We start from the raw sequence: 12,029 nt of genomic DNA, 5'->3' as shown, positions 1-12,029 counted from the left end.
TTCCCGGCCCTCGGCGCCAACTGATTGCTGCTGCCACCCCTATCCCCGATCAGAGACGGAGGTCGATTTCCTTGGATCCCTCCTCCACGGGTAGCAAAATGAGAACATGATGATGGTGTCTGAGCGAAGACAAGCCTGAGGGTAGTGACGTCAACGTGTCAACGTGTGTGTGTGTGTGTCTATGTGTGTTAGTGTGTTTGTCAGTGTGTGTGTGTGTTCGTGGTGTCATCGATCGACCCTTGGAGCGAGCCGTCCCCCCCCCGCAAGGCTGCTGCACGCACGGGCACGCTGTCGCAGTCCAACCCCCGCCCCCTTCCCCCCGCCCACCCACCGCACTACCCCCCCCCCCTCTCCCCCCTCCACCCATGCTTCCGTCTACGCATACGCACCCCTGTCCCCTTGCCCTGTCTGTTCTCGTCCTCGCCACTCTTGCCGCTTCCACTCTCGCCCTTGGCTCTGGTGCCCCGCCGGCCTTTGTGCATGTCAGGCAGGCCGATGCAGCCCTGGTCGACGGGCAGAACCGGACACGGATCTTCCACGGAGTCAACGCCGTGATGAAGATCTTCCCGTGGGTGCCCAACGTCGAGGTCTTTACCCTCGATGACTCTCTCGCCGAGGAGGATTGGCTCCGGCTCGCCGACTGGGGCTTCACCGCTGTCCGGCTCGGCACCATGTGGCCGGGCCTCGAGTGGGAGCGTGGCGTGTACAACACCACCTACCTCGATGTGCTGGAGGAGATCGTCAACGGCCTCGGAAAGCATGGCATCTTCACCTTGCTCGACGCCCACGCCGATTTGTTCAATCGCAACTTTTGTGGCGAGTTTGCGCCCGACTGGGCCGTCGCTACCGACGGCGACTTTCTGCCCTTCCCACAGCCGATTGCCGCGTCGATCAAGCGCAACGCATCGACAGGCTATCCCGAGCTCGACGACTGCCTTTCGCGCCCGTTTTTCGAGTACTACTTTACCCACGCCGTCTCGTACGCCTACCAGGGCCTCTACGACAACCACAACGGGACGCTCGACTCGTTTGTGGCCTTTGGCACGCGGTCGCCACAAAGTTCAAGGACAACCCTTACGTGCTCGGCTACGAGCTGCTCAACGAGCCGTGGGCCGGCGACATCTACGCCGATCCCGAGCTACTCGAGTTTGGCGTCGCCGGCCGCAAGAACCTCGCGCCGATGTACGAGAAGATCAACGCAGCCATTCGCAGTGTCGACGACGAGCATTTGGTCTTCTACGAGGACGCGGTCTCCAACCAGGGCCACGCCGGCTTTGACGCGCCACCCGGTGGCGCCGCCTACGCCAATCGCTCGGTCTACTCGTACCACATCTACTGCGCGCCGACCGACAAGTCTGGCGACCCGACCCATGTTGTCGAGTGCAACCTCGTCGACGACTACTTTGAGAACGTCAAGATGGCCGACGTGACCCGCCTTGGCGGCGGTGGCTACCTCACCGAGATGGGCGCCATGCTCGAGTCACCGGCCGCTGCCGACGCCCTCAACCACCTGCTTGATCTGTGCGACGCCAACCTACAGTCGTTCAACTACTGGCAGTACAAACCGTATCACGATCTCACCACGGCCTCGCAGCCGTTCGACGAGTCGTTCTACTACCCGAATGGCACGCTCCAGGCCAACAAGATCAAGGTCCTCTCGCGGACGTACGCGTACGCCACCGCCGGCGTCCCGCGCGACATGATGTTTGATGCCGAGACCGGGGCCTTCAAGTTTGTGTGGGACTCGTGGGGCCACACCATCGGCCTTCCCACCTCGATCTACCTCAACGAGGCCATGTGGTACCCGCACGGCTACTCTGTCACTTTCATCCCGCGCGATGGCGCCTCGTACTCGTCGCCGACCCGCAACCATCTCGACATTGTCCCTGCTTCCACCTTTCCCGACAGCTCCACGCTGACGGTCGTCATTACTCCCAATGATTCCCAAGTGCTGGCGTGAGACCAGCCGCGATCTCACTAGCCAGTGCCTTTTGACAAAGCGGCGATGGGCGTCATTGAATAGACCCAATGTCTCACACCGTGGCCGATGGTCAAGGAACAGCCGAGGGAGAGGGTGCGTGGGTAGTGAGGGTGCGTGCCAAAGGCGGCGATGGGTGGCCAAATCGGGTCACACTCGTCTGCAATCATGTCGTTCAATCGGGAGGGAACGGCGTTTGCCACCACCTCTACCGACTCCCGGATCCGGGTGTGGGACACCCGGTCCGGCGAGCTGCTGCACGTTCTCACCGACGCAGACCATCTTTCCACCAACTACACATGCTTGACCTGGCTCGATGTTCCGGCTAGCTTTGGCCTTGGTCCCAAGGTACGCCTCTAGCTCCCCCCCCCCCCCCCCCCTCCCTGGTCTCGGGCCATCCTCCGAGGATGACCTGCCGGTGACGGCAGTGGTGACTGTGGCCGCGACTGCGGCACAGGCTATAGGCAGAGTGCAGGTAGCTATCAAAGGGAAAGCCAGAGAGGACATGCGGGTATTATGGGGCATATGCATGAATGCGCGTGGGGGCATGGGGCTCGTGTGTGTGGCGGTAGGACCCTGTCGAGTGCCGGGTGTGGGGCCGGTGCCGCAGGCCCCCCCATCCAGCGGGGCATCCCACCGACTCACGGAGAGCGACGGTGTCGGCGGTGGGTTACATGGGCATGGCTTGTAGAAGACGAGCAAGCGGAAGCGTGGAGGAAGCAAGTCAAAGGAGAGTGAGGGAGAGGGCGGTGAGGAGACGCGGGCGGTGCTTGCGGTCGGAACGCGCAAGGGCACGCTGCTGGTGTGGGACGTGGCGACGGAGAAGATCATCTCGCGGGCTGGGAGCCGTGGCGGGCACTCTGCGGCGCTGCGTGCGCTGGTGGCCCGACCGGACGGCCTGTTCTCGGCCGGATCTGACGGGCAGGTGCTGTTCTGGTCGTGGAAGACGCTGACGTCCGATGCGACGCCGGTTATTGTGGCTGATGGCACCATCCTCGGCGCCTTCTCGGCCGCCACCTTCCACACCATCTCTGCTCTGGCGGCGTCGGAGAGCGGCTCGCGACTTGCGGTTGCTGCCAACTCGATCTGCGTCCTCGACGTGTCTGATCTGGACAACGTGACGTGTGTGGCCACGCTGACGGGCCACGCTTCGCTCGTCTCGTCGCTCGCCTTTTCGGCCGACGGCGCCATCCTTATCTCGGCCGCCCTCCATGACCGGTTCATCAACGTGTACGACCTGTCGTCGACGTCGCGCGACACGGTGTTCTCGCCGGACGCCGCGCGCATCCTCGTCACCGAGTCGCAGCCGCTCGGCCTCGTCACCTACGCCACCGATGCGCCGAGCTCGGGTAAGTCGTCCAAGAAGAGCCGCAAGTCGGCGTCCGAGCCCGGAGCGGTCCACGTTGCCGCCTTTACCGCGTCGGGCGAGGCTGCCATCTGGAGCGACGTCATGGCCACCGTCGACGCTGGCGGCAAGAAGAAGAAGTCGCGCAAGGCTGCAGCGCGCGGCATCAAGCCGCGGGCGCCGGCCTGCCTTGTGGCCGAGGAGCCGACCGACGACAACGGGTTTGTCGGGCGCGGCATTCGCGCGCTCCGGCCCACTACCGCGCACGCCTTCCTTGCCATGCACGGGCCGACCAAGAACCCGTCGTTCACGGCGATCAAGGCCGCGGGCACCGACGGCAGCGTGCTCGAGTCGGTCACCATTGCTGCGCCTGCGGCGGCGAGCCAGCACCCGTTCGGCGGTCCGGGCACGTCGGCAGGCGCCAGCGCCGTGGGCGTGCCGTCCAAGGCCAAGGGCACCAATGCCAAGGTGCTGTCGGCTGCTGACGCCATGGCGCCGCGGGCGGGCGAGGCGCCGATGGCCATGTCCTTGGCCGCCGGTGGCTTTGACTCGCTCTCGGACGGCGAGGACGACGGCGAGGAGAACAAGAACCTCGGCGGCCTCTCATTTGCAGAGCGGCTCAAGGCCATCAACGGCTCGTCGGGCGGGCGCCAGAAGAACGGCCGCCGATCCCGCGCGTCGGGCGATGGCTCGGCATCGCCGGCCTCGGACGATGGTACCGTCGGCGTCCCGCGCGGCGAGTCACTCAAGCGCATGCTGGTCCAGGCCCTGCACTCGGGCGACAACCAGCTGCTTGAGTACTGCCTCGGCATGTCCACCCATGGCACCATCATGGCCACCGTCCGCCAGTTGCCGACTGCCCGCATTGTCGCCCTCCTCAAGATTCTCACCGACAAGCTGCGCTCGCGCCCGGCCCGCGGTACCCGCCTCGTTCCCTGGATCCGAGCCATTCTTGTCACCCACACTGCCTTCCTCCTCTCGGTTCCCGGCCTCTCCGCCATGCTCACCCCGCTCTACCAGACCTTTGAGGAGCGCCTGGCCGTCTACGACAAGCTGATGAAGCTTAACGGCCGCCTTGACCTCGTCCTCTCGCAGGTCTCCGCCGACGACGCTGCACCCGGCCGCACCTCGGTCCGTGCCCGCCCACGCACCCTTTACATCGAGGGCAATGACGACACCGACCTCCTCGGCTCCGACTCGGACTCGTCCGACTCGTCCGACCCATCCGACTCGGACTCGGATCTCTCCGACTCGGACTCGGGCTCGGCTTCGATGTCCGAGTAAGTACATTTTCAGTGCTGCCTAGCAAGAAGAGAGAGAGAAAGAGTGTGTTTGTGAGTGTGTGTGGAGAAGGAGGAGGAAGAGGAGAGATGAGGATCCCTCCCCCCCCCCCTCGTAGCTGTAGGTCGATATAGCGGGCGTCACCCATTGATCACGGCAGTAGCACAGCCACCACAGCCACCACCACCACCTCACTCCACCCCTCGTCTTCATCCACCCCCACCCACGTGCCCACCCACCCACCACCATGGCGGGTAACTTCTGGGCATCCTCTCAGCGCGACGTATGGCTGCTCGAGACGGCCAGCGAGGCTGACCTTGGGGTGGGCGACTCGCTCGACGCCACCGTCGCCACCCTGCTGGGCATCTACTTTCCGCAGAGTACGCAGATGGCGTACTAAAGCCACCACACCATCCACACTGTCCACATTCACCAATGGCGGCAGACTCACTGCAAAGAGGGAGGGAGGGGACAGAGATCCAGGAGCTCGGCAAGCGGCTGCATCTGCCGCAGGTCGTCATCGCTACGGCCATTGTGTACTTTAAGCGGTTCTACACGCGGCACACGCTCGAGACCGTCTCGCCGTTTACCATGCTCGCCGCGGCGGTGTTTGTGGCGTGCAAGGTCGACGAGTGCCCGCAGAAGCTCGCGTCGCTGGTCAAGCAGGTGACCGAGATCCTCAAGTCGTCGTTCCCCAGGGTCACGGTCACGGCCGAGGACGTGGCGACGACCGAGATCTCGCTGCTTGCCACGCTCGAGTACTCACTGGTTGTTTTTCATCCGTACACCGCCCTCAAGGACTACGTCGCCGACGCAGGACTCGCTGACGAGCTCCTGGAGACGGCATGGTACATTGTCAACGACTCGTACTGCACCGCAGTCTTTCTCTACTTTCCGCCGTACCTCATCGCCCTGGCTGCCATCTACATGGCTGGCGCCATCAACCGGGCCGAGTCGAGCAACTCCATCTCTGTCGCCGAGTGGTTCGGCTCGATGATGGTCGACATGGCCGAGGTCCACACTGTTGCCGCTCACCTGGTCACCCTCTACGACACATGGTCGCTCCCGACCTACGACGCTGACCTTCAGCGCGCCAAGCAGCGCATCGACGCTATATATCGGGTACCGTAGCGGAGGAACGACCGAAATTGCCACCATGCGATGATGATGACGACGACAACGATGTTGCATCATCCGTTTCCAGATGGACATGTCGGCCGACGCCCGCGCGTGTATGTATATGTATGCACGATTGTACTATCCGAACTGTCCATCCCCCTGCTCCTCCCCCTCTCCTGCTCCTCCCCCTCTCCTGCTCCTCCCCCCTCCCCCCCGCAACCAACCGGCCACCACCAACCGGCCACTACCAACCGGCGACCGGCAACTAGACACACTTCGCTCGTCGTCGACCATGAATTTGGCCGAGGAAAATGCAAAGCTGAAGCAGGCGTGCCACGGCCTCCTTCAGGAGAAGGCCACCCTTGCAGCCGGACTCAAGGTACGTGCTCCACAGCAGACCTTACACCCACCCGACACATGTCCCCCCCCCCTGCCAAACACGTCTGGCCCTGGTTGGTGTGTCGAGGCCGAGCGGTGGGCCAAGGAAAATGGGTGCTCTAGCGATCGGCGGCGTTCTCCAACCAAAAGCTGCCTTGCCGTCAACAGAGGCTGCCAACTTGGACAGGCGAGGCGAGGCAGGGTGTGAAGGAGAGATGGAGTGAGAGAGGGGATGTACATGGGAGGTTGTTGTACATGGGTGTATGTGTCCTCTCTCTCTCTTTCTGTGTGCTCTGTGTGTCACTCATGTATGGGTGGGCGTGGCGGTGGCGGTGTGGCGGGTTGGCAACAGCAAAAGTTGGCGGCGCTCATTTCGCAGAAGAACGCGTTCCTCAAGAAGGCCGAGGAGCTGCAGCAGCAGAACGAAAAAGTGATGCAGGCGATTCAGCGCAAGTCAATGGGTGCGCGGAAGCAGCTTCCGCCGGTGGTGATGCAGCGGGCGGCGATGGTGCAGGGCTCGCCTGAGGAGCTGCGGCAGCGGATCGGGCAGCTCGAGTCTGAGAAGAAGCTCATCCACGCCAAGATCAAGGGCAAGCTGCAGCAGCTTGTGACGGAAAAGTACGAGTTGACTGGGCGGCTGAAGCACCTTGAGCAGTCGCAGGTCAACCCGCTCGAGCTGCAGCAGCTCCGGCAGCAGCTTGCGATGCTGATGAACGAGAAGATCAACCTCTCGCAGAAGAACGCGTCGCAGAACGCGGCGCTGCAGAACGCGCAGATGTGGCTGGCGCAAAACAAGCAGCTCCAGCAGCAGCTGGACCGGATGAAGAAGGAGAACGACACAACGCTGGTCAAGATCGAGGCTGTGCGCGGCGAGTACGGGGCCAAGGTGGCCGAGTCGCGGGCGAGCAAGGCGATGCTTGACGAGATGCAGGCGACGCACGCCAAGTACGAGGCGTTTCTTGCCGAGGAGCGCGCGTCGCAGCGCAATGCGGCGGCGTGGATGAAGCAGAACGAGCACCTGCGGCAGAAGATCACCAAGCTGACGAACCTCAACAAGATTCTTGCGGCCAAGGTGTCTGACGCGCAGGCGTCGGCCGAAGGCAACGAGGCTGCAGCGACGTCCGAGTCAACCGAGCTCACCAAGCAGTGTGCGGCGAACCAGAAGACCAACGCTCAGCTCGTCGAGGCCATCCAGCTCATCAAGGCCGAGACGACGCGGCTCGACGAGTCGGTTCCTGTCCACGAGAGCGAGAAGGCGAACCTCATTGCCGAGGTCACCGGCCTGCAGATGCAGATCCGGCAGCTCAACCGGCGGTCGGAGGAGCGGGCCAAAAAGTCCGACAAGACGCGGAAGGAGGTGCTGGAAATCCAGATGGAGCGGTCAGACCTCATTCTGCAGGTGGAGGAGCTCAACGCCGAGCTCAAAAAGGTGGAGGAGTGGGATCGCCAGAACGACGAGCTGCGGTACGCGCTGCAGGAGTCGCTCGACGAGAACGAGCGGCTGGTGGAGCGGCTGGAGCGGCTGGAGGCCGAGGAGACGTCGGACAACGGCGTTGAGTCGGACCTGGACAACATTGCAGCCGAGTTGATGCGCAATGACGGCGGGTCGATGTCGGGCTCGGCCGGGACGGCTACAGCCGGCGGCGGCGGCGAGTCGACAACTGACGACGCCGGCCCGTCTTCGCTCGACTCGGCGGAGCGCAAGCGCCTGGCGCGCGAGTCGCGGCGCAAGGACACGCTTGGCCGGCTCGAGAAGCGGCTCTCATCGCTCTCCATGCTCTCGGAGGCCAAGGAGAAGGACTCATCTAAGAAGGAGCGGCTCAAGAACACGTACCATACGCTCAAGCGCGAGCACGCGCCCGAGGACCTGCAGAAGCGGATCAAGGAGGAGGCCGAGAAGCAGGTCGACGCCAAGAACACGGTCCCACAGTCGGAGCGAACGTACAAGGACGGCGACGACACCAGCGACATCAAGTTTGTCCACGACGACGACGCGAACAACGCCTCGCGCTACCCGCAGATCAAGGCGGCGACGATCGAGAAGCTCGTCGAGCGGCTGACGTACGAAAAGTTCCCCGACACCGAGTACGTGCAGGCGTTCATGCTCACGTACCGGTCGTTCACCACGCCGCTTGATCTTCTTGAGCTCATCATTCAGCGCTACTGCATCACGCCGCGCGAGGGCCTCTCGCCAGAGGAGCTCAAAGAGTTCAAGTCAAAGAAGCAGATCCCGATCCGCCTCCGGGTCTTCAACGTTCTCCGTGGGTGGATCAACGACTACTTTTACGACTTTCGGTCGGACCAGCTGCTGGTCGACACGGTCATGGACTTTGTCGAGAACACCATGCCGGCGACCGGCATGGAGCGACCGTCCAAGTCGCTCAAGAAGGCTCTCCTCCGCAAGCTGCAGGAGGCCGAGGAGCAGCGGACGATCAACATGGACCTCGAGTCGGTCCCGCCCGTCCGGCCCAAGGACCGCCTCTCGACCTTTGCAAAGTCGGCAGACTGCAAGGCCATGGCCCGGGTCATCACCCGCATCGAGGCTGCCATCTACAAGAACATCGAGCCGCGCGAGTGCTTTGGCCTCGCTTGGTCCAAGAAGAACAAGGAGCGCGACTCGCCCAACATCCTCAAGCTCGTCCGCCGCTTTAACGAGACTTCCAACTGGGTCCAGTGGGAGATCCTGCAGGGTGCGCCGGCCGGCAAGCACTCGGAGCGCGCCAAGATCATGAAGAAGATGATCAAGCTCGCCAAGGAGCTCCGCGCCCTCAACAACTTTAACGGGTGCATGGAGGTCATCGCCGGCCTCCAGTCGTCCGCTGTCTACCGCCTCAAGAACGCTTGGGCGCGCGTCGACTCGAAGACCATCGAGCTGTACGAGAAGCTCAAGGACGTGCTCTCGTCGTCGGGCAACTACAAGAAGATGCGTAACTCGATCCATATGGCCAACCCGCCGTGCATCCCCTACCTCGGCATGTACCTCACGGATCTGACCTTTATCGAGGACGGTAACTCGGACACCATCGATGGCCTGCTCAACTTTGTCAAGCGCCGCTACTACGCCAACGTCCTGCAGGAGATCCAGCGCTACCAGCAGATGGGCTACTCGCTCGAGCCCGACCACCCGCACCAGGAGTACCTCGAGCGCTGCATGGCCCGCGCTCAGGCCGAGATCCCCGAGGAGAACGTCGCCTACGAGCTCTCGCTCACCATGGAGCCGCGTGGCTCCAACTAAAATCTTCTCGCAGGCTTTGTGTCTTGTGTGCCGTGCCGTCTTCAGCCCATGGGCGGGGCGGCGGGCGGTAGAGCCAATGCCAGTCGGCGGGCGAGTCGGCGGGCGAGAAAGTTGGCAACTCAACTCTCCTGCCAGTCGGGCCCAGCATGCCGCACAAGCCGTCCGAATGGAAGTCAGCCGACGAGCCGACGCGCAAGGCTCTGGACATGCTCCACCAGTGCTCCAAGCGCATGAATAGCATGCATTCTGCCGTCCAGAAGCTCATGGCAGACCTGCTGGCTCAGTCGAAAAAAAGCGCCGCCACCGCCGCAGCGCAGCCTCGCCGCCGGTCGGCTGGCCGGGCGTCGAAGCCGGTCGCCATGGAGCTCTCTGCCTCGGCGTCGGGAGACAAGTCGGGAAGCAAGCCGGGTTCGGGCTCGGGTTCGGGTTCGGGCTCGGGCTCGGGCTCGGACTCTGCTGGCGACGGCTCGGGCTCGGGCTCGGACTCGGCGTTTGAGGCGCCGGCCGCCACGCCCAAGCAGAAGAGGCAGAAGCCGGTGGCGCCGCCGTCGACGGGCGGGCGCCGTGGGCGGTTCAACCGCGACGAGATCCGGGCGCTGATTGGCGCGCTCAACGAGCACGGCATAGGCGATGTCGAGCTTGTGGCCCAGGCCGTGCCTGGCCGCTCGCTCACCGCCGTCCGCAACAAGATCGCCGCCTTTGCCACAATTGACGCACGTGAGAAGGAGCTGGCTCGTATTGACGGCATCGAGGCGGCGCAGGCAGCCAGACAGAAGAAGCTGACTGAGCAGGCCGAGAAGAAGGCGGCCAAGAAGGCGCAGGCTGCGGCCAAGGCTGCGGCCAAGGCCGAGGCCAAGAAGGCCAAGGCCGAGGCCAAGAAGGCTGCGGCCGAGGCCAAGGCCAAGGCCAAGGCCGAGGCCGAGGCCGCCGCCGCCGAGGAGGCCGCCGCTGCCCGGGAGGACCTGTCCAAGGCCGCCGCTGAAGCGCGCCGCAAGGTCGAGGCGCTCCACGAGGAGGCCAAGGCCGCGTCGCTGCGGGCGGCCGCAGCGGCTGCGGCTGCGGCCGCACACGCATCGCTCTCGGCGTCGGCTTCGGCATCGGACAACGACAGCGAGACCGGGACTGCCAACAGCTTCCGCGGTGGCACCGCTGCCGACGACGACGGCTCCAGCTCGGGCTCGAGCTCGGGCGGTGCGGCGGTTGGTCGGACGATGGCCAAGACGCCCGGGCCCAAGGCCGCGCATATCAAGCGCGACCTGATGGCCGCGGCCCAGTCGACAACCAAGAAGCACGCCAAGACCAAGAAGACCAAGAAGGACAAGAACAAGTCCAAGAAGAAGAAGAACAAAAACAAATCCAAGAACAAGTCCAAGAAGAAGTCCAAGAAGAAGTCCAAGAAGAAGTCCAAGAGCAAGAAGAAGCGCAAGGCGCCCGAGGACGCAGACGGTGGCGCCATGGATACGCCGTCGGCCAAGCGTGCCAAGGGTTTCCGCCACTAGCCCGCCCCGCTGACCCCCGTCGCCTCTCGCCTCCCGCCTTAAATGATCCGGTGTATCAGCCTCCGCCCCATCCTTTATTCTCCCGCCTGTCTCCCGTCAGCTCTGGTTCGATGCCGCCAGCCGCGCTCGTCTTGCGGCCTGCTCCTCCGCCAGCCTAGCGGCCCTCGAGTCGAGATCGAGCTGGCGCTGGCTGTTGCCGATGGCGCTGGCTCCATCCAAGGAGGCTGGTTCCAGCGGAGTCCGGGGCCCTGGACGAGGAGGACGAGCGGCGATCCGTGCAGTGGCCTGGACGTCGTGGGCCTCGGCGAGCTCGGCCTTGAGGGCGGCATTCTCGGCTTGGGCGCGGCCGAGGCCAACTTTGAGCTTGGCGACGGATGCGGCCGACTCTTGCAGCGCCTCCGAAGCAGCGGCAAGAGCAGCACGCATAGAGGCGGCCTCGTTGCGCAGCTCCTCGACCTGGGTCTCTGCCTTGTCGCGGGAGGCGGCGGCTTGCTCGTACATGGCCTTCCACCGGGCGCAGGCGTCGGCGGCGTCGGTAGCCTGAGCGAGGGCCTGCTGGTAGGCGTCTGTGGAGACACTGTTGCGTTCAGCCTCCCATGCCGCGTGCGCCAGGCGGGCTATCTCCTCCTGTGCCCGCTGCAGCAGCCGTCCGTGCCCCGCCGCCTCGCTCGCCGCCTCGGCCACCGCCTCGAACCGCGCCTGCAGCGCATCGAGATCGTTATCGCGCGCCCGGGCAGCCGCCACCAGCTCGACCACCGCATCCGCCAGCCAGCCCTCGTCGGCCGCATCCTCGCTCCCTGGCCTGGCTCTTGTTCTGCCCACGGCCGCTGTGTCTCGGATTCGTGGGCTTGCCATGGCGGGCAGAGTCCGGCTCTCGACGGGCGTCAGTCGCCTGCGTCGGGTGTCTGTCTCTGCCTCTGCCTCTGCCTCTGCCTGGCATCGAGCGGACCTGTCGCTCTGACACGACTTGAGTACCAATGGCACAGTGATCAGTTGGCATCGCTGTTCACTGTTGGTCATGACGGTTCTCTGATGCCTGCCATCCCCATCACCCTGCTGATCGACTTGATGATAGCCATCACCTTGAAGAACAGCATCATGCTGATCACCATGATAGACAACATGGACACCGATCATGGACAACGTGACGACCATATCCCCCCCATCACTACCACTATCCCCCCCCCCCCCCCC

At 64.0% G+C, this 12,029-nt stretch overlaps 6 protein-coding genes across 6 annotated transcripts in view; 5 read left to right on the top strand and 1 right to left on the bottom strand.

Moving 5' to 3' along the window:
• Positions 1 to 365: 365 nt before the first annotated feature.
• On the top strand, positions 366 to 1,960 carry AMSG_08212 (endoglycoceramidase; the record flags this gene model as incomplete). Its single annotated transcript, XM_013900098.1, has 3 exons — positions 366 to 373; positions 488 to 1,031; positions 1,061 to 1,960. 3 exons carry the CDS (start codon positions 366 to 368, stop codon positions 1,958 to 1,960), a joined length of 1,452 nt encoding a protein of 483 aa, XP_013755552.1.
• Positions 1,961 to 2,141: 181 nt separating this feature from the next.
• On the top strand, positions 2,142 to 4,626 carry AMSG_08211 (WD40 repeat-containing protein). The gene is made up of 2 exons (XM_013900097.1): positions 2,142 to 2,326; positions 2,670 to 4,626. The coding sequence occupies exons 1-2, from the start codon at positions 2,147 to 2,149 to the stop codon at positions 4,605 to 4,607; spliced, it is 2,118 nt and encodes a 705-aa protein (XP_013755551.1). The 5' UTR covers positions 2,142 to 2,146; the 3' UTR covers positions 4,608 to 4,626.
• A 225-nt stretch (positions 4,627 to 4,851) lies between these two features.
• On the top strand, positions 4,852 to 5,875 carry AMSG_08210 (cyclin-C; the record flags this gene model as incomplete). The annotated part of the gene is made up of 2 exons (XM_013900096.1): positions 4,852 to 4,984; positions 5,080 to 5,875. 2 exons carry the CDS (start codon positions 4,852 to 4,854, stop codon positions 5,733 to 5,735), a joined length of 789 nt encoding a protein of 262 aa, XP_013755550.1. The 3' UTR covers positions 5,736 to 5,875.
• A 125-nt stretch (positions 5,876 to 6,000) lies between these two features.
• Positions 6,001 to 9,349, top strand: AMSG_08209 (cell division control protein). Its single transcript, XM_013900095.1, has 2 exons — positions 6,001 to 6,102; positions 6,454 to 9,349. Exons 1-2 carry the CDS (start codon positions 6,016 to 6,018, stop codon positions 9,334 to 9,336), a joined length of 2,970 nt encoding a protein of 989 aa, XP_013755549.1. The 5' UTR covers positions 6,001 to 6,015; the 3' UTR covers positions 9,337 to 9,349.
• A 1,582-nt stretch (positions 9,350 to 10,931) lies between these two features.
• Positions 10,932 to 11,690, bottom strand: AMSG_08207 (uncharacterized protein; the record flags this gene model as incomplete). Its single annotated transcript, XM_013900094.1, has 2 exons — positions 10,932 to 11,059; positions 11,099 to 11,690. 2 exons carry the CDS (start codon positions 11,688 to 11,690, stop codon positions 10,932 to 10,934), a joined length of 720 nt encoding a protein of 239 aa, XP_013755548.1.
• Positions 11,691 to 11,957: 267 nt separating this feature from the next.
• The window catches only part of AMSG_08206 (uncharacterized protein), a gene marked incomplete at both ends in the record, with an annotated part of 1,990 nt that continues 1,918 nt past the window's right edge, over positions 11,958 to 12,029 (top strand). The window contains one exon of the mRNA XM_013900093.1: positions 11,958 to 11,979. Coding sequence (XP_013755547.1) covers positions 11,958 to 11,979 — 22 coding nt within the window. The remainder of the gene's footprint in view (positions 11,980 to 12,029) is intronic.

Source organism: Thecamonas trahens (assembly GCF_000142905.1).
Source record: "Thecamonas trahens ATCC 50062 unplaced genomic scaffold supercont1.39, whole genome shotgun sequence".
NCBI lineage: Eukaryota > Apusomonadida > Apusomonadidae > Thecamonas > Thecamonas trahens.
The sequence above is the reverse complement of the archived record's forward strand: the minus strand, read 5'-3'. Positions and strand labels throughout refer to the sequence as shown.